At 36.3% G+C, this 26,376-nt stretch overlaps 1 protein-coding gene across 7 annotated transcripts in view; it reads right to left on the bottom strand.

The window, feature by feature from the left end:
• The window catches only part of Qki (QKI, KH domain containing RNA binding), a 142,658-nt gene that overhangs the window by 65,371 nt on the left and 50,911 nt on the right, over positions 1 to 26,376 (bottom strand). For all 7 annotated transcript variants that reach the window (XR_013045152.1, XM_076552884.1, XM_076552885.1 and 4 more), the window contains exon 3: positions 19,486 to 19,602. Coding sequence is in view for 6 of the 7 variants with exons in the window: in XM_076552884.1 (XP_076408999.1) it covers positions 19,486 to 19,602 (117 nt within the window). In the remaining variant the exon portion in view is untranslated. The remainder of the gene's footprint in view (positions 1 to 19,485; positions 19,603 to 26,376) is intronic.

Here is a 26,376-nt window from a genome sequence, read left to right as displayed (position 1 = left end):
TCAGAGCATCTCTGCCTTAAGCTCCCCCACCCACTTTCGCAATGTCATAAACATCCCGAAGACACTGCAGCTGCCATCTATCTCTTTTGGTAACTTCCTAAATGAGTACTCAGAAGCACTGGATGGGAAGCAAGGAAAATTACCAACAGAAGAACATATATATTCTAGCCCTAACACCATGTCTGAAGTTTAAACATAATAGGTAATCTGAGGCAGAACTGTCTTTAGTTTAGGCCAGTATGAGCTATTTAGCAAGTTCCAGGCTAGCCTGAGTTAAAGAATACAACGCTGTCTTTAAAAAATTATTCCTATTTTAATTTTTTGATGATTTAATTTAATTCAATGAAATCAGTAATTAATAACCTAAAACACACAATAAAATGTAGGATCAGCAAGATGGCTCAGCAGGTAAAGGTGCTTGCAATATGAGCCTGGCCAACTGAGTTTGGTACCCAGAACCCAAATAAAGATGGAACAAGAGAACAAACTGCACCAAGTTGCCCACTGACACCCCCCCACACACACACACAAAAACCAAACCATTGTACAAACATATCATACATACAGAGTCAATAATAATAAAAAAAATATTTAAACACTATAAAATATTACTTAGGCCCAGAGTTAAAAGGCTTGTATATACATTAGTGATGAGGTGAAATAATGGGCTTGGGAGAGTTTTTTCAATTTTAAGATTATTTCAAAGTACCAAGTTAAAAAAGACATTACATATTGCTAAACTTACAGATTTACCCTGAAAAAGCCACCCTTGAACAACAAAATGTTATCAGTGGAAATAGACCTCACTTTTCCTATACAAAAGGAGCCATGTGTCACCACTAAAGACATCAACCAAATCATGTAACTGTTTAGTTTTTTCTTTCCTCATGGCTTTCATTTTTACAGCCATATGTAAACTAGTGATATGATATAGTCTGGATTTGCTGCCCCAAATTCAGAGTAAGAAAATCCTCAATACAACAGTGGCAAGTTGGATCTTTCAGGAGGTATTCTGCCCTCAAAAGGAGGGAAATATTTCCCTTTTTATTCCTTCCATCTGTTCAACCACATTTCTTTTCTGTGGAGGATAACATCAGTGGAGGTTCCTATGGAGCCTAACACTCAGCAAATACTGAGCCTGCTAGTGCCTTATCTTGGGATTTTTACCACCTCAACAAGAGTAGTAAGCTTCTACTCATTATATACTACTTATTTTTAATACATTTGGTTACAGTGGCACAAACAGACCTTACTGGACAATATGGTTCTAAAATTTTACTTTACAAAAAAAGCACAGGCTTGGGCTAGCTAACGGCAACCAACAATAACACCCTTGTGAATACAGAGCACTTCAACTAGTTTCTAATTGTACAAAGTCAGCACCAAGGATTTAGGGCAATCTGAGAAACCAGGGACAAACATCAGGAATCCTGACTTTTTTCAAAGAGATTACCATGATTTATCTTGTAGCTAAGGACAATAGAGTGCATGAAAGATAATGTGTGGATTTACACATACATACATACCTCAGCATAGAGAATGCACCATTTCAAAATACTATCAGCAACCTCACTTGACAATTATCAATGTTTATTTCCCACCAAATGATTCCTAATACCATGGCAAATATTATATTTATATACATATATATAAAATATATTTGCCATATATAATATATATATTTAAATTTTTTACTTAAAATTTTGTACTTAAAAACCCTTCCACTTGTTACTTCTATATGTGTATAAACATCAAGGTACGAGCTGTTCACTACAGACTTGTTTTCTACTGATAGTAGTCTATAAAATAAATCTTGTATTTTAAAAGTGTGCAGTAAATTCCAAAGTATTATGAAACGTTTCTGAACAGCTACACTTCCTACTAAAATTTTAAGATAAATGAAAACACGTATTTAAGACAACAGATCTGACACAAAAAACTTAGGCTATTGGTTAAGTGTCCTGTCCTGTATCTAGTATTCTAAATTTGACAGGTTAAATCATTGGAGTGTCTCACTAATTCACTAAGATCCCAGTGCTCTGGGGATAAACAGAAACTATTGATAATTACATCACGGCAGTGATAAAGCTCGGGTTATTTTAGGTAAACTGAGATGTAAAGACATCCTTCCACCCCCCTCAGACCTATTATTTTATTAGGGGGGGAAAAACCCTTAACATGCCATCAAAATATAAGGTGGTATGACTCAGAAGCATCATTGTTTGTTTGTTTTTTTCTTTTAAACAAATTGTATCTTTTATTTCCTCCAAGATAATTGGGGAAATAAATGTAGTAAAACTAGGTAAAACAGAACTGCTTAATTCCTAGACAGTAAGAGTCGATCGATCCCAACTCAGTAGCTCAAAAAAAAAAAAAAAATTAACTTAATTAAAATTCCACTGAATTAAGAACTTAAAAAGTAAATTTTAAAGTTTTTCACATACTGAAACAATTATAAAAGCAATTCAAAATGTTTGTCATTAAAATTGTTTTAAAGGGCAAAGTAATTAAGTACATATGAATGGAATTTACCATTCTACATTATAAAATGAAGTAAAGATACAAAGCAAGCAGACTTGATATTGGGGAGAAATTAGCTAAAGGATATAAATTCTAAGTTCAACAGAAAATGGGGGTTATGGAAAAATATTTTAGCCTATCAGAAACAATAAACAATTAACTAAGAAGTGTAAATGGAATTATAGAAACATAAAAACTGGGTACAAGTCATTAACTGAATCCTGAAACCATTAGGCAGCTAAATTTAAAAAGGCCGGGGCAGTAGTGGTACACACCTCTAATCCTAGCACTTGGGAGGCGGAGGAAGATGGATCTCTTGAGTTCAAGGCCTGTCTACTCTCAAGAAAAGAACAGCAACAACAAAATAAAAAACAAAGAATTTTAAAAGGGAAAAGTTAATCTTATGTTATAGTGAAAAAATAGGGTAAGCACCATTTTTACCCAACTGACTAAAATGAGCATCAACAAAAAAAGCCACGCCTATACTTTTAACTGATAAATGTGACATATTGAAGGGGGGAAAAAAATCACATCACAATATAACATTAACAATATGAAATCTCTGGAATGTAATTTTAAAAGACTGTTGTTATAGAATATTATTTTAAGGTATGTTACTTTTGTTTATGTTGCATTTTTTTTTAATCTGTGAAGCTGTGTTACTGTGCCTGTCTAAAACACCTGATGGTCTAATAAAGAACTGAATGGCCAATAGCAAGGCAGGAAAAGGATAGGTGAGGCTGTCAGGCAGAGAGAAAATGTAGGAGAAATCTGGGAGGAGAGATTAAAGGAAAGAGAGAGGGAAAAGGACGACTCAGGGCCCAGCTACCCAGCCATATAGCAAGCTATGGAGTAAGAGTAAGATTACAGAAGTAAGAGAATGGAAAAGCCCAGAGGGAAAAAGGTAGATAGGCTAATTTAAAGTTTAAAAAAAAAAAAAAAAAAAAAAAGCTGGCTAGAAACAAGCCAAACTAATGAGGGACGTTTATAATTAAGAATAAGTTGCCGGGCGGTGGTGGCGCACGCCTTTAATCCCAGCACTCGGGAGGCAGAGCCAGGCGGATCTCTGTGAATTCGAGGCCAGCCTGGGCTACCAAGTGAGTTCCAGGAAAGGTGCAAAGCTACACAGAGAAACCCTGTCTCGGAAAAAAAAAAAAAAAAAAAAAAAGAATAAGTTTCCATGTGTGGTTTATTTGGGAGCTGGGTGGTGGGCCTCCAAAAGAGTAAGAAACACCCAACAACAGACTGTCATCATTTTTTAAAGTTCTCTATATATATATATCTGTGTAGGTGCACAGTTATGTGCAAAAGAGTACTGATATCTGTGGAGTTCCAAAAAGGGTATCAGACATCCTGGAGCTACAGGAAGTTGTGAACTACCTAACGTGAACACTGGGAACTGAGGTCAGGTCTGCAGCAAGATCAGCAGGTGCTCTTAAATAGTAAACTATATCTCAAGCCCTAAGGTGCGCGTGTGTATGTGTATCGCCTTGTTTTGAAGCAATACTCTCTATTACAAGGATAAAGAACCATAATGTCTGTAGTTTACAGACATGGGGGGATGTAAAGCCAGTTCTCACTCTACGTACTATAATCATCAGGAACACTGAATACTAAATCCCTGCTCTTAGAAAAAAATTGGGTTAGGCCTCCATGAATACATGAATCAGTGGTCACAACATTCCTATTAACAAATAATATATAACCAAGTTTGACATATGTTTCTGTTTAAAGAAACTTGATTTTTATTATCAACTGCTGATTTCATTAACACTAAACAAATAGCCAACAACTGTGTCTAAACTAAGCCTCTCCAATGCAAATGTCTTCTCTGTAAGGTAGCGTAGCCTTTTGCTCTCAAGAACATTATCATTATTACTAGACAAGCCCCTCAGCACCGTGCTCACCACAACTGAAAGAGATCACCGACAGAAAGAACAACGTGTGTGTGTGTGTGTGTGTGTGTGTGTGTGTGTGTGTGTGTGAGAGAGAGAGAGAGAGAGAGAGAGAGAGAGAGACAGACAGACAGACAGACAGACACACCACACGGACTGATGACAACAGTGCTTGTTGTGGAATGTCTCCTCTTGGTTCATCTCAGGTGGGAAACAATTAGATGATTCCTCTCTGTCAGTATGCCTGTTTTCATGACTAAATAAATGCTAAGTGTCACAAATACTCATTTTTTTAATTACAAATAAGTTTTAGCAAGATAGTGAAATTACAAGTAGAAATATTGCAAATAATGATGATCAGCTATGTGCCCCCAAAAAACAAAATGTTAAAAAATTACACCAAGCATACATTAAAAGAGTGCAGAAATTCACTGTACTACTTCTTAAAAAATTTTAAACACAAACAAGTAAAAGACCCCTATGTATTTTATTTTAAATGTGTATCTATCTATGCACGTGTGTGCATATGCTCCCAGAATCCAGAAGTGGCTTTAGATACCTGGAGCTGGAGCTGCATGCAGTTGGGAGGCACCTGCTTTGGGTGCTGGGAACCAAGCTCCAGTCCTAGGAGTTTGCTCAGTGATCTCGCAACTTGGATGAGACCAAGATGGTACTTGACAGTACCAGTCAAAAATTAATTCTATTAGTTTCAAAGATAACAATCATTAGTGTCTTGAGAGTTCCCATTTCAATTGTTAAAAAGAGTAGGCAGTGATAACATCCTGGTTCTAACATATGCTTACTATGCAAAAGACCATAGGTACAATACCCAGCCCCTAAAATATATAATAAATAAAACATCTTCAAAATAAAAGAATTTCATTTGTCTTAAAAAGCCCATTTCTTTAATAGCTAATTTTATTGCAACTAAGAGTATTATACAATTAAAACATTTTAAAATTAAAGAACAACAAAAATTGCAATAGCAGTGTTTCACAGCTGAAGGACTAAATTAAAAAAAAAAAAAAACTACTAGGGATAGAATATCGAGTGGCTCACTAGGGTCATGAAATTGCCCAATAATTTGCTGTTAACATGGCTAAAGATGTTTCGAACTTAAGTTTTTCACTACAGTATTATGGAAAGGAAAACCAAGCAATACAGCACAATGACATTGACAAATGGCACTTCCCTATCAATTCTGTCACCACTAAACTGAACATTTTAGAAAGAATATGTGCCATATATTCCCAAACTACAAGGTATTCAAATATTCCCTAACTAAACAGACTGTAATCCAATCAAGACTTAATTTTTAAAGGCTTATTAAGAGTATCTAGTGATAAGATGGACTCTCCCTTTACTGAAACTCATGTCTGATTTCATTAGACGTGGACAATTAACTTACCCTGTGATTAGATCTATGGCAGAGTAATTAAGTTTTACAGGTTACTTAAAATGTTACTTCATTTTAATAAACAAAGATAATTCTATTTCAGGCCCATCTTTTCACCCTTAAAAATTGCCTCACAATCTTAATGATTATACATCAAAATAAAATAATTATTTGAAATTCTCCAAGTCCTTGATTCCATATAGTGAACATGTAAAAAGTAATGGAGCTAAATAATGTAGTCAATGTTCTAAAGTTATTTACTATTTTTCAAACACACATGGTAACAAAAGCAGTGGACAGGTACCACTAGAGCAAGTTAACAGCCTTGAAATAATCTGAAGATGCCACAAGCTACACTGTAGACTGCAAACGGGTAAGTCAAGGAGATTTACAAAACCCTGACAGCATTCTGACTGGCCATTTTGTTTGTTTGTTTGCAAATTTTCAAAGATTAAATTTTTACCTTTAAATTAAAGATTACCTTTCTTTGATAGGTAATTTTATTGCATTTAACAAAGAGATTGTCTCCAGTGAGTTTTTTTTTCTTACAGTGGTCTTTTATCACAGATGGTTTGAAGAGAATGGAGTTAGTCTTTTGCCGAAGAACAAATGTTCCATGGGTTCATGTGTCTGAACACTTGTTCCCCCCACTCCTCTTTGGGGAGGATATGGAGCCTTTAGGAAGTTAGGTACAGCTGGCAGACACACACTATTGAGGTGAGCTTGAGAGCTTATCCTGGCCCCACTTTCACCAGAGCTGTTTCCTCATTGGCTGAAATATGAAAAGCAAGCCACACTAAGCACTTTCCAAAATGGATGCTGTGATAAGACTACATCCCCTGAAACATGAGATAGTATATAGCCTTCCTCTCTGAAATCACATTTGTCAATTACCTGACTATAGTAATTTAAAAGTAACCAATAGGGTAGGTTTCTTTCTGCTTTAAAAACCAACCACTTTCAAAGTTCAACATATCTCCAACTGACGAAAAACACAAGACCAAAAGCAACTCGGTGAGGAAAGGGTTTGTTTCACTCACAGGTCCATATAACAGTTCATCATTAAAAGCAATGAGGTCAGGAACTCATGAGGGGCAGGAATTGGAGGCACAAGCTAATGCAGAGGCCATGGAAGGGTACTACTTACCAGCTTGCTCCTTACAACTTGCTGAGCCTGCTTTCTTACAGAATCTAAGACCACCAGCCCAGGGATGGTCCTAATTAAGGACCTGATCTTAATTGCTAATTAAGAAAATGACTTACAGCCAGATCTTATGAAGACACTTTCTCAACTGAAGTTCCCTCCTTTGAGGTAACTCTAGCCTATGTCATGTTGACATAAATCTAGCCAGCACATAACTAAATCAAATTATTAGCTGTCAGCTACATAGACATCTAAGACTGGCAGTGTAGAGTATAGCAAAAGGCTCTGAGGCATGGATATGTGCTATTAATTTAATATGGTAGTACGGCCAGAGGACTGCTAAGATAGATGATCCTGAATGCATGTTTTCTTTTTTCTTTTTTTTGTTTGTTTGTTTGTTTGTTTTGTTTTTCAAGACAGGGTTTTCTCTGTTAACAGCTCTGGCTGTCCTGGAACTTGCTTTGTAGACCAGGCTAGCCTGGAACTCAGATATTCATCTGCTTCTATCTCCCCAGTGCTGGGATTCAAGGCGTGTGCCACTACCACCCAGCAAATTTTCTTAACACAAAGAAACTTGATGCTGACTGGATGGGTAAACATTGTATACCCTAAAAAAATGACATATTGTACCCCATAAATGTATCAACTATGTGTAAATTAAAGATAAAATTTCTATCCACAAAAAGATCAAAGAACTGAGAATTCACAGAACTGAGAATTCACAGACACTAATCTTAGTTTACTACAAGAATAGAATTTCTAAGTGGGTTATCTGAAGTTTCAATATCATTTGTGACTTCCCTTCAGCCCTTTTCTTACAATTAGCATATTATAATATTAAACTGCTTCCAAAAGGAAAATGAGTTTCTTTAACATAGCATTCAACCTTGCATTCAATGTCAACACAGCTTTTGACCTCCAACTTTTCACTATGGCAACCCTCACCCACCCACAGTCAATGTCTTGCTCCTAATGTCTAGAATTCATCATCCAGTGTCCATAAAAATCTTCAACCTACAAGAGAATTCATATGGTTAAACATAAGTAAAAATTATGGGTTAATTTAAGTATAAAAGTTAGTCAGTAATAGCCTGAGCTAATGGCCAAACAGTTATAAGCTTCTGAATGATTCTTTTATAAGCGGGCCACAGGACTAGGGATTCGGGGGGAGGACACACCTGGCAGGACCTGAGAAACTTTCCAAACTACAAAATGGCTTAGTGGTTAAGAGCATTTGTTGTTCTTCCAGAGGACCTGTGCTCAATTCTCAGCATTCACCTGGAGACTCACAGTAGTCCAGAACTCTAGTTCCAGAGGATATGACAGCCTCTGTCCTCTACAAGCACCAGGCAAAACACTCCATGTATATAATATAAAAATAAATGTTTTAAAAGAATGACATTCAAGTACACAGGAGATGTGTTGAGGGAATTAGGGTGAGTAGGAAGGGATAATCTGAATCCCATATGACCAAGGTTAAGTTGTATACATTTATGAAATTGCCAAAAATGAAAGTACAAAACATTCTTTTAAAAAAGTAATCAGTAATGGATTGGAAGGTAGACTATGGTGTGATAGTAAGACAAGAATGTAAGTACAGAGAGAAAAAACATTCCTTACAAAGTACAGCCTTTTTCAACTAAGGATTCTCTGAAAAAGTCAACACTTAATGTCCAGTCCAAGGCATAACTATATATAATTGGATTCTCCTCAATGTCTGTAATTAATTCTGTTGGTGATACAATGCAGAAATTAGCTATATATATATATATATCAGAATGTAATTATAAACTGGTAACTACATGTACAAATAAACAAAAGAAATTTAATACAGTATCATTTGTATGTGCAACAGTGAAAGATTAGAAAGAGTGGTGAAATACCACAAGTGAATGTGAAGCAGCTTAAAAGAAACATTATCTAAATAGATGTGTTCCTACTAAGTGATGTAAACAATGGTGTGAAGTAAAAAATAGTAATAAAACAAGGTGTAAAAAAATGTGTGTGTGTGTGTGTGTGTGTGTGTGTGTGTGTGTGTGTGTGTGTGTGTGTGTGTATATATATATCTCGCCATCTATTGAACCAGTGAAAAATTACCCAGTGTGCAGCAGATACACCTAAGCATATGTGCCACTTCTCCACAACTGCATAGAGTAGAAGGAAGAAGACAGGTGATGAGGAGAAGAGGAGGATGTAGGGCAAGCTAGTGAGGGTGGTCAGTGGGTACAGACCTGGGTTCAATCTCTAGACCTCACAAGGCGAAGCAGAGAAACAACTCCAACAAAGTGTTCTCTGACACCACATGAGCATCGTGGCACACACTCAACACCACACAACCTCATCCCACTCCTATACACAAATACGTGTAAAAAAGGCTTTTTACAAGATGAAATTAAAGGAAAAATTAAAATGAAAAAAAAATCTATCCAATGGTAAGGGACAGAATTAGTAAAGTGGGATAAAAGCAAAAATTCTCTCAAAATTTACCAACCAGATACATTTGATTTTGAAAGCATATAAATATTTTAAAGCATAAATCAAGGCAATGGACCTGTGTGATGTTTCTACCTACCACTATTTTAAGTATTTTAAGAGAGTAATTTATATGGATAGTGAGAATAGCAGGGTAAATTGCTTTCATTGCCTACATCACCGACAACAGTGTTTTTCCTGTTACTAAGATTATTTTATCTTACCATGGGACAAATGAATCATCACTTTACATCAGTGGGAGAGGAGGGGGAGAGAGGATACAGTGAACTGAGATACACCCCAACTGTTAAAATGCATTCACAAAGATAATGAAAAAAAAAAAAAAAAAAAAAAAGCCTCGTACTTCACCTTTAGAGCATTTCTGGGAACTGATTTATTATGTTAAGAGTTAGTGAGTATAGAACTGAGCATTTCTTCAGACTTTTAACATAAAAACTCTATCATGCTAGTAAGAATCAGGGCCTGTTTTGCCACAAGTAAAAAAAAAAAAAAAATAGGAAATCAGTGGTTGCAACAATCAGGGATAAATCAGACTTGCTATCTATCATGACACCATGAGATTGTCTTTTACAGTAGAGAAATGAAGACAGGTCAAGATCTTATTGACTAAACTTTTCTCATTACAAACATCCAAGAAATACAGGTGGCAGCAATGTAAAGTGCTACCATCAAAATGTAACTAGCCATAGAACTCTCCTGACAGATCACACACAGTCCCTCAGATAAAGGGCCAGTCTCTCTCCTACTCCTCCCCCGACCTGCCACTCATTCTGAGAAAGGTAACACTACCCTCTTCCCTGTCTCTCTCTCCCTTTTCAAAGTCTGTGTTTCAATCTGGATTAAAAACTCACAATAAACTCCATCTTTGCTTTTAGAAATATTCATAATTGAGTATAGTTCAGTGGTAGAGAAGACATCTTGGGTATATTCTCCAGCACCTCAATAAATCAAATGTTTTTAAAAACCACTAAGTCCTTTCCATGAATTTGTAAATAAACATCAAGAAAAAAAGAATGGGGCTGAGTGGAAGGAAGAATGGCATAAGACACCGGTTCTCAGCCTTCCTAATTCTGCACCTCTTTAATACAGTTCTTGTATGATGTTATGTTATGGTGACCCCCAACCACAAAATTATTTTCACTGCTACTTCATAACTGTAAATTTGCTACTATAATGAATCCTAATGTAAATATTTTTGGAGATAAGAGATTTGCCAAAGAGGTCATGATCCACAAGTTGAGGACCACTGGCTTGAGGGCTCAGGACAACTGGCTTAAGGGCTCTATCAATCCATGAAGATGTAGATGGCACTAGACTTGAGGTAATTTATGGGTGGTTCTGTTTTGTTTTGTTTGAGACAGGATCTTACTCTGTAGACCAGACTGACCTTGAACTGACAGAAATCTGCCTGCCTCTACCTACTTAATGCTGGGATTAAAGGTGTGTGGCTGGATATACTTTAAACGAGAAATTTTTTTTAAAAAAAATACTTATACGACATGAGAAGAACTATGAGTATGGACTACACATTTAGTGATATAAAGAAAAATTATTATTATTATTATTATTATTATTATTATTGAGATTATTTTAGAGCTACATAATAAAATATTTAAAGTTGAAACTGCATGTCTAGAATTTGCTCCTTTAATAATCTAACACATAGTGGAGAGGAACAGGAAAGGGGTAAGAAAGAGCCCTCCTGAAAAAAGACAAGTGGTGGTGGTGCTGATTCATGGACAGTTAACAGCCCAGTAGGCCACTGGTTGTCCTGTTTCCATTTTTTTTTCCAGTGAAAAGATGCTTAAAAAATAAATCGTATCTGTGCTTAAAGCATTATTTACTAAAAACAGAGTACTCAACAAAATCAGTAAAACAAGTTCTTTGGAGCTGTATTTGTGTTAGATAATTGTGACACTAGCTGTCAACGGCATAAAGACAAGAGACAAATGTTAATCCATCATGAAAAAGTAACTAGCAAAATCCACGGGAATTCTTCAGAACAAATGGAAGTAGTGTATCAACTACAAAACTAAATCTATCTCTTTCAAAATATTTATAGACAACAGTAACCCTCCATAAAAACAAAAATAAAAGTAAAAAAATAAAACCCGTCAACCCTTACACTTTTTTTAAAAAAAAAAAAAGGAAGAAATTTGGTTTGTGTCCACTATTACTTGGAATTCCGTTTGAGTACACCTTCCTATCCCTCAGCATATACCTCAACTACCTGGTAAGATGAAAAAGGATGGAACGTGACATTGCAGGAGAAAACTAAAGTTAAGAATTAGCATGACCCAATTTTTCTATAAAAGATATGTACATATGAACAATTATTTGAACAACTTAGAAAACATTCCCAAACTGTCAGAAGTAGTTTCTAACATAATGTACTTGGTTTTTAACCTTTTTAATTAAATTTAGTGTTTGTTCATGAGTGACTATGCCTGTGTGTGGAGGTCAGAGCATACCTTCTAGGAATCAGTTCTCTCCCTTCGCCATGTGAGCCATGGAGAGCACGCGAAGGCTGCCAGGCTTCAAGACCATGACTCGCACTCATCGTGCCACCTTAGTGCCCAGTGGACTGCCTAAGTCCGTGTGCACTGTCCAACTCTCATACAGTGTTCCATACTGACAAAATAAATTAGATAAGAATGTTGGGCGGTGGTGACGTAACGCCTTAATCCCAGCACTTGGGAGGCAGAACCAGGCGGATCTCTGTGAGTTCGAGGCCAGCCTGGGCTACAGAGTGAGTTCCAGGAAAGGCGCAAAGCTACACAGAGAAGCCCTGTCTCGAAAAACCATAAATAAATAAATAAATAAATAAATAAATAAATAAATAAATAAATAAATAAATAAATAAATAAATAAATAAATAAATAAATAAATAAATAAATAAATAAATAAACAAACAAATAAACAAATAATAAATAAATAATAAGAAGAAATAAGTTAATAACTCACTAATGTAAAAAAAACATTACATTTGAGAAGTACATGACCATTTAAGAATTCTATCCTAGAAATGACTTTATAAAATATTCTATTAAATTTTTCAAGACAAAATTCAAGAATTCTACCTGTTTCTGTTACATAATATGTCTGTAACATTTTATAAATCAGTCAGAAAATACTGTACATCCTTAAACAGTTAAAAGGGACACAGCTCTAAAACAAGACAAATGGCCAAATATACAAACAAACAAGGTTAATTTTAAAAATTAAAGTGCTTTTTTTTAATCAGTTTTATGTGGTTTTGAAAGCCCATATTCCAAAGGAAATGGCATATAGTGCAGGTGAATTTGCCAAGGAGATAGGTAGGCTTCTATTTAGAGCAATATTTTGTTTGAAACAAGGGAATGAATGGGCTACTACACCCCCCTTTAATCGAAGCCTGTGAGACAGGACCAATGCCACTCATTAGCTCTTGAGGCTGATGTAGTGCCCGAATCAGGTATTGACGACAGCGACATGGGCTGGTGCTATTAGCAGTCCTAGAATGACAGGCAGACTCTCACCCATACATCCTCCTTCATAGAGAACAGGATCTAACTAAAACTGCTGAGTCTGAGAACTTCTGTAAGACAGACGTGACTGACCTAGCTTCATCAATTCTAAAGATGTCAATCATAGCAGGATTTGACTAAACAGAATGAGATGTGAGGCAGGGATTTCCAGGCGTGGGCATTTGGTCCCTTCCATTTAGGACAAGGAAGAGCCCACAGATCTGTAGACTGGTAATAGAAATCTAAAGTGTTCCTACAAAGACTTCCTGGGTCACTATACTAACTATCATGCCACAAAAATGAGTGAGCGCCTATGGGATGTGCTGGGATTGGTGACTACCCCAACTGTCATCAGTCTTCATCCAGTAACTCGGGTATAGTGGATCCACAGGCAAACGTCAGGCTGATCTCAGGGAATCCTGCTAAAGAGTCAAAGGACCGTATGAGCCAGAAGGGTCAAGGACCTCACAAGAAAACCCACAGAAACAACTTACTTGGGCTCATAGAAGTTCACAGAGTCTGAACCAACAACCAGGGAGCCTGTATGGGAGCGACTTAGGCACTCCGCATATATCTGACAGTGTGTAGTTTGGTCTACTTGTGGGACTCCTAACAGTGGGAGCAGGAGCACTCCTTAACATTTTGGCTGGCTTTTGGGAACCTACTCTTCATACTAGGCTGCGTTGCCCAGCCTTAGTACATACTGCAACTTGATATGTCATGTTTTGTTGATACCCTTGTGAGACCTGCCCCTTTCTGAACAGAAACAGAGGAGGAGTGGGGGGTGGGGGGTGGGGGGGAGGAGATGGGTGCAGAGGAAGGAGGGGAAACTGCAGTAAGGATATAAAATAAGTAAATAGATGTAATTAAAATATCAGTGAGTAGTTATGTACAGAATACAGTTCTGTTCTATTACTTTCTCTCCCTAAACTACTGAGTATCAAAGAATTACTGCCTAAGTTGAAGCTCCCTACTTAGAAATTATTAAGTACTCTAAAATACCTCAGATATTCCTGAGTATTCACGTGTCATAAACAGAAAATTCTCTAAGTAACCCCGTGTGACAGATGGTAGTCACAAATTAAGTGAATAACACAAAGTTGTACACAACTACCCTCAAGGTATAAGAGAAAGGTATACAAAACATAGGTGAATTTCATGTTTAGATTGGGTCCTGTCCCCACTACATATTTGAATATTCTAATTTTTAAACACACAATTAGAAGATTTCAAATGAGATATAACCTGTATGATACTGTGATTCATTATGAGTATATCTGTTCTTCATTTCTTGGCAAAAGAGCTTTCATTTAGATTCTTTGTAATTAATGGGTTAATAGATGATTAAAGGTATGGAACAGTCCCAGCATGTGAGTGGGTTGTCAGGGAAACTAACATCATTTTAACCAAAAAGGCTGACACTTTCTAGTTTCCAAAAAGAGAAAAAGAAAGGAAATAAAAGATAATTTTACCATCAATGGCCAATGATATTACCAATTAACATTCCCCAAAGAAGCCTCACAAAACTCTTAAGGACAGAATTAGGGGAATTTCTATGCAGCTCAACAACCAGAAAAGCCTGAAAGGTGTCACTGCCAGAAAATGCTATGGAGACTCTACCTTTTCCTCATGACTTACTCTGGACATCCATTCCATAAAGCTGTTCATCTGTCCCTTCAATATCCTTTAATAGCAAACTGCCAAGCCTAAATGGTATTCTGGGTAGGTCTTTCTAAGCAAATTAATCAAACTTGAGAGAGAGAGATCAGAAAAAAAGGCTTAGAGCTCAACAGAGACCACAGACGGGGCTGTGCTTGGCCTCTGCAGTGGAGTTCACTTCTATAACTTACTTCTACAATCTGACACAATCTCCAGAGAGATAGTGCTCAGATTACATGGTATCAATAAATGCTCCCGACAGACCTGACCGATTATTGTAATGTAAGAAGTCCCTAGACATCTAATATCAGGGGTGCTTCCTGTTCTCCGAATATGAAAAATAACTTGCTTTCTTCTCATCCTTAAGTCAAACAATATTTAAACCTATCATCACCCATGGAAAAAAAAGAAAGCCTGAAAGAATTTAATAAAATGCGATAAATTGGCTTCCTGAATTCCAATGTTGCAGTATTTCTGCAGTTGGAAACCGTTTACAGCTAAAAGGTAGCCCATCGATCGACACAGTGCAGGCTCCGCTTCAAGGTCTGACTACCACTTTTTTGGCATGTCAACTCTGGGAAATTGCTCAACCTCCATGACAGAAGTTTCTTCACCTATAAAATGTAAATAATAAAAGCCAGATTATCTGAAACAAGTGTGTGTCAAATACTGAGCTAATGGAAAATACACAGAATTAAATCAGAAGAAATTACCACAAAGTAGCTGATTTTTACTTATATTTTCTAACAATGCTGTTACCACAAGCATACTCAACCACAGAGATAAGAAGGAATTAGGACACTGCTTCCTGGTACAGACAAGACATTCCTACTAGTATTCCAAATTCTATCAGTCCCTGCCCTTGGGTTCTATGACTCCATCCTGCTGGCTACTTAAATTTTAAAACAAAACAAAACAAAACAAAAAAAACAGTGCTGGTAAGTCCACCAATAATAATTATTATCAACGCAAGACAATGAAAACTAAATTGACATATTAACTCATGTGCTTAAAACCAGCATCTTAGAATTACATGCTACTACCTATCTTCCAGAAAGAATTAAAAGCAGGGACAGCCTATAATCACTGTTTGCCAAACCTTTGGGGGAGGGTGAGCCAAAGAGGGGTGCATCTCTATCATTCTTTCATTACCTGAACTACAGGACCAACTGTTCATAGGTATCTTTTCTAATGTTTACTCAATGCCAAGTATTCACCAAATAGCAAGGGAATTCCATAAAAGACAGTATGTGTTGTGTTTAGGGAAGGATTCCATCAACAAACATCATTTCTATCATAATGTTTTTGTCAAATGTCAACGAAGCAGTAAGGATTGGTTTTCTAGCTTTCTTAGTATTTTAGCACATACACATAAAAGCATTAAAGACAGATAAATTTTCATTCTTACTATTAAAACATACTTATTAGCCTTGTTATTTTAACTTATTTATGTCATTACTTTCCTGCTTGTTATATTTTTACCAAACAGACAAGCACCAAGTGAAAACACCTTTTTTCTTTTTCATTTTATTTTATTATCAACACTTTTAAAACCACACTGGGTTGGAGAAGATGGCTCAGTGGTTAGATGGCTCAGTGGTAAAACAATTGCTTTTGAAGGGTGAGGAACCGTTTGGATCTCCAGAACCCATGAAAAAGTCCTATGAGTGCGGGACCCACCTATGATCACAGTACACAGGAAATGAAGACAACTAGACTAGCTGAATCAGTGTTCAATGTTCAAATGAGAGACCCTAAATGAATATATAAGGTGGAGAGTTCAAGTGAGAAACCCTGAATCAATACATAAGTAATAAAAGAAAAGCTAAGACATCAAGCTTTGGCCTCTACATCCAGGTGGGTCATATACATGTACCCACATGTATGAGCACATGCCTGTACATACACATCATACACGCAAAAAAAGCACATATGAATTATCACATCATAAACAAATATAACATGGTTAAAAGTTATATGCCACAAAATTAAAATTATAAAAAGATTTTGATGATAAAAAAATTTATATATAAATTCCTCACAAAATTCACATAAAGCCATTCAAGTTAGCAGGTTCATTACAGCATTTTAACAATACTGACAATGTGTTTGGCAACTAATTCATATTCAGGTGTTCTCATTATTTTACTATTGTTTTCTACATGTGTATAATACATACATATATTCTGCATATGTAGGGCAGGCATGCTTTATATATGTGATACATATATAAAACATATACATATATAATGTGTATAATCTTAGAGGTTTCATAGCTCAATAGACAACAGGGGAAAATAAAATTTAGGAATGGTTTCTACCAATAAGGTTAAGAATTAGTAACTCCCAACACTGGAGAAACCCTACAATGACTGAACACTAAAAAGTGACCACACCAGACACTAGGAAATGCTATCATTTACAAAGGTAAAATAATTGTATTTTCTCCACCAGCCTGTATTTAATATATATATATATATATGTATATGTATATGTATATTGCCATGACCATTTATTTGACTAATTATTAATATCCATCTCCTTGTTCTAAGAGCTTTACATTCGTAACTCATTCAACCCTCAAACAATACAAGGCAAAACCAAATTCAAACCTACAATCTAATTAAAGCTCAATCTTTATCATTCTATTCTGCCAAAGACAGTAGAAAATATTCTTTACTCATGTCTAAAAATAATTTCTAATTCTCATCTGTGAGTACTGTATGGCCAGGGTTTAACTTAACAGGGCCAACGCAAATTATCAGCAACTTAGAAAAGGGGAATCATATTTTCTTTAAGAAACAGTATTTCTTTTCTTTTTTTTTTTTTTAAGATTTACTTATTATGGATACGATGTTCTGTATGTCTGCAGGCCAGAAGAGGGCGCCAGATCTCATTACAGATGGTTTTTTGAGTCACCATGTGGGTGCTGGGAATTGAACTCAGGACCTCTGGAAGAGTAGTCAGTGCTCTTAACCTCTAAGCCATCTCTCCAGCCCCGAAAGAATATTTCTTAACTAGTGGATATACATCACTTTTCTGGTGAAGACCAGTGTACTCTAAAGTGCTGTGGGATGGTCTGTATGTCAAATTGCTCTGATTGGTCAATAAATAAAATATATTGGCCAGTGGCCAGGCAGGAAGTAGGTGGGACAAGGAGAGAGGAGATATTCTGGGAAGTGGAAGGCTGAGGTGGAGAGACACTGCAGCCACCGCCAGGAGAAGCAGCATGTAAAGATGCCGGTAAGCCACCAGCCACGTGGCAAGGTATAGATTTATAGAAATGGGTTAATTTAAGATATAAGAACAGTTAGCAAGAAGCCTGCCACGGCCATACAGTTTGTAAGCAATATAAGTCTCTGTGTCTACTTGGTTGGGTCTGAGTGGCTGTGGGACTGGCGGGTGACAAAGATTTGTCCTGACTGTGGGCAGGGCAGGAAAACTCTAGCTACACTTAAGTTGTCAAAACTTCATTCAATGTCCTTAGGCAACTACATTAGTACTGTTTAAAGCCAATGCCACCCTAAGGTCACATACTCAAGGGAGCCAAAATTTCAGAAGATTATAATGCATCTAATTCTGAATATGTTTGTTTCAAATTTTTATTTTAAAAAATATAAATACAACACCTACAAATGTTCTAGGGGAAAAGCATCCTATAACTCCCACAAAACTATCTTTAAATTCAACTATATAATCAAGACATTATTAGAGATATGATCAGCTTTCCTTCCAACCTTCTGCTGCCCGCTCCTTTGTAGGAACTAAGGACTACGGTGCAGTCAACCTGAGTGGTTAGGTGACAGCACATCAGAACCAAGCCGGAACCTTGGTCAGTCATTTCCTATGTAAACTCCATCAAGTGTTCCAACACAAATGGACCCCAGACTTACCATCTGATAGCTCTTTAAAAGAAATAGTGTATTAAAAAAAAAAAAATCACCCTTAAGAATAACAGTTTTGATCAACAGTAACAGAACTCACAGTATTTAAAATCACTTTTTTCTTTTCTCCAGATAGAAATTTTAACATTCTAGATAAAAGAAATAAAATCTCCCTAACAACAATATTTAAAGTAAATAGTTCAGCATCAAATAATTAATTTAACTGACAAAACAATCCCTCAAGAGTTCTCTTTCCCTCTCTCAATTACACACAAAATAACAGAAGTAGTTGGAGGAGAAGGGGTTAAAAATACAAAGTAGATTCCTTTACTACAGTAAAATGTCTAGAAAGCTGCTTCCAGTCAAGAAAGGAAACACTGCTGAAACTGGCTGTCCCTACTCTTCCAGGAACGCTCATGTAGGCAGGGTCTATAAAAACAAACACTTTAGGAACTGAGCACAGTGTTACACCTGCAACCCCAGTCATGCAAAAAAGTGAGCTAAAACGTAGCCAACTGGGCAAATTATCATGGTATGATCTTTAAAAAAAAAAAAAAAAAGTGTGGAGGGGTTGAGATGTGAGACCTCCAACTAAACTCCAACTAAAACTTAAGGACCTGGTGCTATAACTCTGTGGCACATCTCAAGGCCTTGGGTTCCATCACAAAAACGAAATGCCACTTCAGTTTTGTTTTTGTTTTTTTTCTTCAAGTTTTAGTTGGATATTTTTACATAAAATGCAGCAGTCAAATTTTTATTGGCAGTTCTTAAATTTTAAGTTATTAAAGCAGGTTATCATACTAGAGTAATGATTATTTAGATACTTCAGTTCTTGAATTAAAATGGTAACAAAGAAATCAGGAAAATGTCTTAAAACAATTTCAAAGTTCTCACTGTGAGGATCACAATGTCTATGAGATGAGGAACTTGATTTAATAATCAAGGGGGCAAAAATGCTGGAAAACATGCCTGCTTATCACAGACTTACCTTCTTTTTATCCCTCATGGAGCCTTTGCCTCGGACCATGATTTTACATCCTGTTTCTGCTTCAAGTTGTTTAGCTGTAAGTCCTCTAGGTCCAAGGATTCTCCCAACAAAATTAAACTGTGGGGAAAGATAATATATATTATTCACTTTCTGAAAGTCGTATCAAAGTTATTTTAAAGCATACATATCCATTTGCTTACTCCATCTCCACTGAACATGAACTGCTTACTCCATCTCCACTGAACATGAACCAAGGAGAAGTGAAACCTGGAACTCATTTATTTCTTGCCAAATGAGATGTAAGTCATTGCTTTACGAGGAATTTCTTATGTAAAGAACAATCTAGCTAAACAAAGGTATTTTACTGAGTCATCCATCAACACATAATCTAAGCCAGAGTGTAAAGTAAAGAGTTAACAAAACACTGAATATCACACAAACTGTGATTCCCCTCTTCAAAATAAATCCTGTCCTTTAACAATAATACTTGGGTAAGAGTCCTGCTTTACTTTCATAACTAGAAAAGTTCTGTCTCCTCTGTAAGTGACAGTTCCACATTGCTGCTAGAACATTAATGTTCAAACTAGGATTCTAGCCTGAGCTATATATTCTCTCTCTCTCTCTCTCCAGTATACTTTTTTTTTACATATTTCTTAAAAAGGCCTTATTTTTTTCTTCCAGTCCCACTTTTAGCTTATACTTCTAAAAGTTTAGGCAAGGAGTCTAAACTTTCTATGAAAAAGTCAGTGACAAAAGTAATTGTATAAACAGAACTTTAGCATCCCTCAATAGAAGCTTCTATTACTCCTATTTACACAATTTTAAAGGTCACTAGAAAGGACATACCTCTACTCACCAGATAAAAACAACTAGCTTCCTGTAAACATCATGTAACATTACACTTGTATTAGCCTTACACATCTGATGGGTGACCAATCAGTATCACCTGTAGTATATTTTATGCTGTCCACACAACAGCAAAATTGTCAAACAATGCACTTCTCCCCATCGCTAAGCTACATACGAGTACACATGTCAGTATTTGGGGCTTTCTATTCCATTAATCTATTAGTTCCTACTACATCATACTATACTGTCTGGTGCAACTGTATTTTCCATTTTCCATTACAGCATATATTTCATTAATTTTTTTAGATACTCATTAGAGAATGCATTGGGATCAACTACTAGAACTTTAAAAACATGAATAATAGCCTAAATTCTTCATTTAGTTGGACCTTCTTTCATCTCTCAAGAATGTAAAAGCTTTTTTGTTGTGCCTTTATTATTTTTAAGCTAGTTCTAAAAACTTAAGTGTTCCTATCAGCCTGCATGTATTTTTGAAATCCACTGTTTCTAAAATGTGAATATGTAATTCATTTTCTTTATCAATCTTTACCCAGACACACTGTTTCTTGATTACTGATTTTCATAATTGTTCTGGGGGGCTCGGGGGGGGGGGGTGTATAAACTGCCATTGTCACTTGCAAATCATAAGTCATATTTTTTTCTGTTCCAACTATATATTTTTCTTTACTTCTCACACAGCACACCCTGAGTACACAAGCAAATGTGTATCATTCTCAACTTGCTACTAGTTTCAAGACCAAGGCTGATGAAGTTCTAGGCAATCTAAGCATCTTACATACTTTGTCAGATCAGAGGGTTACTAATTTTTTTAAATGTTAAACCAATCTTAGAACAGACTCAACTTGGACATTATACATTTACTTTTCTTTTTATACCCTACTAGATTCAGTTTCCCAACATTTTGGTGGCTGATTTAAAAATATGTACATTCATTCACGGGGCTGAGGCACTGGTCCAGCAGTTAGCACTGGATGTTCTTCCAGAAAGCCTGGGTTCAATTTCTGGCGCTCACATGGCGGCTCATAATCATCCGTAATTCCAGTCCCAGGGATCTAAAACCCTCTTCTGTCTCCCCAGGAACCAGTCATGCATGTGGTACACAGACATACATGCAGGCATAAAATAAAAAAAAAAAAAAAAAAAAAAGATTCATATACACAAAAATAAAAATACAATCAGGAATGGAACCTAATTATAATTTTCTTCTCTCATAATAAGGGCCTCAGGTTTAGACATTAAGGTTATTCAGGCCTCCAAACATGTTGGAATGTTTCCAACTCTCTGGATGAGCTTATATGAAATTAATACTATTTTTTTTCTTAAATACCAATTAGAACTCACTGGTGATAGACTCAGCTTCATTAATTTTGATATTTTTATACCTTAGTATTATCCATTTTGATGTACTGTGGTTGTCTTTCTTACAAATGTGACTATATTCCCTAAATAATCAAATCTATAGAATGAAATTTATTTAAGTATTTTTTAACCCCAGTGTTTGCTTATTAGTTTTATGTGTATGAGTATTTGCCTGCATGTATGTCTATGCACCATGTTCAGGTATGGTGCCTAGAAAAAGCCAAAAGAGGATGCCGGTTCCCCTGGAACTGTAGCTACAGATGGTTGTGAACCACTCTGTGGGTGCAGGGTTTCTGAAAGTACAGCAAATACTCTATGACGAGGATTTTTTTATTCCTAGTTATCTATGCTACCAGTCTTCCAAGGCATCGACTACTAGTTTTGCTCCCTGGAATAGATTTCATTTCAAATAAAATGGCTACAACTCACCAAGCCTCATTATATTCTTTTTTATTTGCAATATAAATGTGTACCTTTGTTGACCTCTAGGAGTTAGAATAACACTGTGACTTGTTTTGAAAGTACAATGCAATAGAAGAAATGCTATATTAATTAAAAGACAGAGGTGTTTATCTTAAGAACCGCCCGCCTCGTGGGTCCAAAAGCTGACTGCAGACACAAACCACAGTTGCTCTAATGAACTCAGTTGCAAAGGTAAAAGTTCAGTAAATGATTCATTGAAACTGCCATTTTGGGGTTTGCTTATTAATTTACTTTGGTTCATTTCATTTCATACATTCTTCCTTTGATATCTCTTCTTAGCTTTTTATTTCTTTTCTTTCTTCCTGTAAGGTTTAATCTGGTTTTCTAACTCTGAAATAGATATTTCCTTATTGCATGCTTTCCACATGCTACAAAATATATAATGACTTCTCAAAAATGTAAGAATTTCCCAATTATCTTTGGTTTGGTTTGATTTCTACCTTCCTATACTTTAGATACAATATATATATATATATATATATATATATATATATATATATATAGTGTGTGTGTGTGTGTGTGTGTGTGTGTGTGTGTGTGTGTGTGTGTCCTATTGTTGTCTACCTTATTTCCTCGGAAAGGATCTCTCATTGAATCCAAAGCTCAAAGACTCACTGAGGCTGATGGACCAGCAAGCCACTGATGATCTGACTGTCTTAGTCTATTTCTCCCACATGGAACGTTTGTGTATGTGGGTGCTAGGGATTCCAACTCAGGTCCTTTGGCTTTTGTGAGCCCTCTACTCGCGGAGCCATCTCTTGAATTGCCCCCACAGTCAAGTTTTCATCAATATTAAATGGGTGCTTGGAAATGAGGTACTGTCTGCTATGATTATGTCTGTTCTTATGCTGCAGATCCAGCTCAGGACCTCAGCTACATTAACAAGTGCTCTACCACTGTGCTATACCTAAGTTTACTTGTTCTTCTACTTTTATTTTGGCTTTATGTCTTTAAAAGTTATGTTATTTGATATGTACAAATGTAAAAATCTTATTCTGTAGTAGGCTTTTTTATTTTCATTAATGGCTTTCCGCCATTAATCCTACATTGCTATTAATAAAGACACAAAATTTTTGCTTGTCTTTCTGTACTGTATTTCTTGACTGTGTTATTTTTAATCTTTTTAATTTTAATTAGATTCCTGTAAGAAGTACCTAAATGAACTTTTAAATGTATCAATTTTTGTGTATTAAATTACCCCATTTGCACCACATGATTTTATTTACTGTCTTACTAATATGTGCTTTTCTACACATCCTACCTTTCTGTGTTGCTTTTTCTTTTCTGCCCCTTCTCCTTTTCTCACGACGAGAGAAATTTGCACAACAAAGTATATATTTCCTTTTCCCATTAGCATGGAAGTGACATACCTGCTCACCTGTCTTAAAAGTTATATGCTTTAAAATCCATTGCTAATTTTTAAGTCTTTTAAATTCATGAGCACAGTATTAACATCACCACCCCAACTCCTCCTGTGCCCCACCCCCCCCCCATTTCATGGCTCTTTAATTAATGACTATTGACACACACAACCTATCCCTACCTCTCCCTGATGTGCTCATGTATAAATTTTCAGGGCTGATTACTTGGTATTAGGTATTCAGTTAAGGGACAAGACAACTCTTTATTAAGTTAAAGTCAGAGGACAAGACAACTCTGAGTGTCAGGTGCCTTCCACCTTGAGACAGGTATCTCTTTGCTGTTTGCCACTCTGTACCAGGAGAGTTGGTCTATGACTGTCTAAAGATTCTGTCCTCTGCCTCCTATCTCCCTGCAGAAGCACTGGGATTAAAGATTTGAGTTCTTGGCACAACTTTCCTTGGTTCTGGGGTTTCACCACAGGTCTTCATACTTGCACAGGAAGCCTTTTACCTACGGAGCCATCTTCCCAGCCTCTATGGAGACATTTTCGCAGGTTAACTAATACTTATGTAGGTCTGACCTGCATCATTTATCAAACCAGTTGGTCTACCCTATCACTTGTCCACTAAGAGGGCACATCTTACCCTTCTGACAGATTAAATATCTTTGCCACAGCTATAGCCATGAGCCTAGAAGGGGGGAAAAACCTAATTCGTACAACTCTTACTTACTTTAAAATTGTTTGTAAGGCAGATAAAACAGAAACATTGAATCTGTGAGAGAGAACATTTCCTTCACCTTAAAAACCACTTACTATTGCACCCATGAACAACACAGAGCTCAAGTCCACTAACGTGCACACCACAGGGATTCTAACGCAACCGAAACTGTCAAGGTCATCCTTCTCAAATGTTGTAAGCAGAGAATGAAAAAAATAATAATAATCATAGCAGCTGCTTTGTCTATTGCAACCAATTTCCAGGTTAATGTGCTATGCCTTACATTAAAACTCGTTCTGTATTGATTTATCATGTCAGTTCTGCAGCTTCATTCAATTAAAACAATGTCAAAATGCTTTCAAAGAAAATCATTTCAAAGAGCCTGAGCTAAGTGCAACTTGAAAAGCCAACAGAAGGGAAAGAAAAAAAGAGGAAAAAAAAATAAAAGATAGTCATTAACCCTACTGTTTAAGTACAGACCTTTGCTGCAACTTACCAATTATACTTCTACCAAGTGGCATGTTAATTTCTAAAAGTTTAACAATTATATCTAATGCTATTAATTTTGCTCACTACATTTTAAATACAAATAATGGATTTTTCCCAGTGACAAAAGTAAATGATAAAAACTCCAGGAACCTCCTTAAAGAGTACAATTAAAAACAAAGCCTCCTTGTAAAACATTACCAAAATAAATGACTGATAAAAACTGCATTTCCAAAGGCAGGCAGTGGTGGCGCACACCTTTAATCCCAGCACTTGGGAGGCAGAGGCAGGAGGATCTCAATGAGTTCAAGGCCAGCCTGGTCTACCAAAGAGAGTGCCAGGACAGCCAAGACTGTTACACAGAGAAACTCAGTGTAAACAAAACAAAACAAACAAACAAAAAAACACTGCATTTCCAAAAGCATCTCAGAAGCATTTTTAAGAATTACTAGGCAGTAATCTCTGCTTAAAATTTTGGAATTAAGAATAAAAAGTTATAAAACAACATGCAAATTTTGGGTTGTAAGACCAGGTTTGCCGTGAACTCACAGAGATCTGCCTGTGCTGCAGTTTGCTCTTTTGTACAAGAGATAATCTAGATAATCTTTTGTACAAGAGATAATCTTTTGTACAAGAGATAATAACCACCCAGCACTGCAGTTTGCTCTTTTGTACAAGAGATAATCTAGGGGCCAGATAGATGGCTCAGTGGTTAAGAGCAAATACAGTTCTGGCAGGACATGAGTCTGGTTTTCAGCACCACGGTCAGACTGCTCAAAACCATCTCTAATTGCAGCAACAGGGACTGAGACACACTCTTCTGGGCTCTGAGGGTTATCTTAGCAGTGCTGGAAATGAAACTGAGGGCCTCACACATGCTAGGCAAGCACTCTACACTGGGCTATAATCTCAGCCCTCTGTCTACCATTTCTATAATTTTAACTAGGTATTTTACAAACCCTTATATTATACTAAATAATCAACAGAGTAGGCATTAAGCCTACCCAGTCAAAAGTATGTATATGTAGTTGTTGCAGAAAACAGAACCGGGTCACCAGTAATTTATTTAGGCAACAACAGAGAACTTATTTTGGTTAAATATTTACCAGGGTTAAACTTTTTAGCCAAAAATACCTAAATAAATATATCAAAATCTATGGGGAGGGAGTGAGTGTGTCTTAACCTGTTTATAGATTCATTCTTATCAATTCCGGGTAAGTAGCCAAGGTCTCCTGGAGAAAAGGCCACTTTACATTACACATAGGAACCATTTAACAAACCATTCACATACTAGCCATTTGTAAACATCTGTGTTTATGTCCCATGATTTACAAGTGCTATGTAATAAAAAGCTTCTTACAAAACTATTCAAGTCAAGTCACTGACACCAACTGCTACTACAAAGAAGATTTTAAATTGGCATATGAATAAGATATTCTAAATTTAAGACAAATCTTCACTCAATAAGATGGTGAAGCCATCCAAACTAGACTTGGGTGAGAAAGACATGTGCTTGTCTGTCATCTTTAGAAGCAAAATATGTAGGTCAGAAAATAAAATTGAGTATGCAAGGTTTTATGCCACAAGCAGACAAGATATCTCTGACAGTGTA

The sequence above is a fragment of the Peromyscus maniculatus genome, chromosome 16, assembly GCF_049852395.1.
Source record: "Peromyscus maniculatus bairdii isolate BWxNUB_F1_BW_parent chromosome 16, HU_Pman_BW_mat_3.1, whole genome shotgun sequence".
NCBI classification, from domain to species: Eukaryota; Metazoa; Chordata; class Mammalia; order Rodentia; family Cricetidae; genus Peromyscus; species Peromyscus maniculatus.
This window is presented reverse-complemented; position numbering and strand designations above follow the sequence as displayed.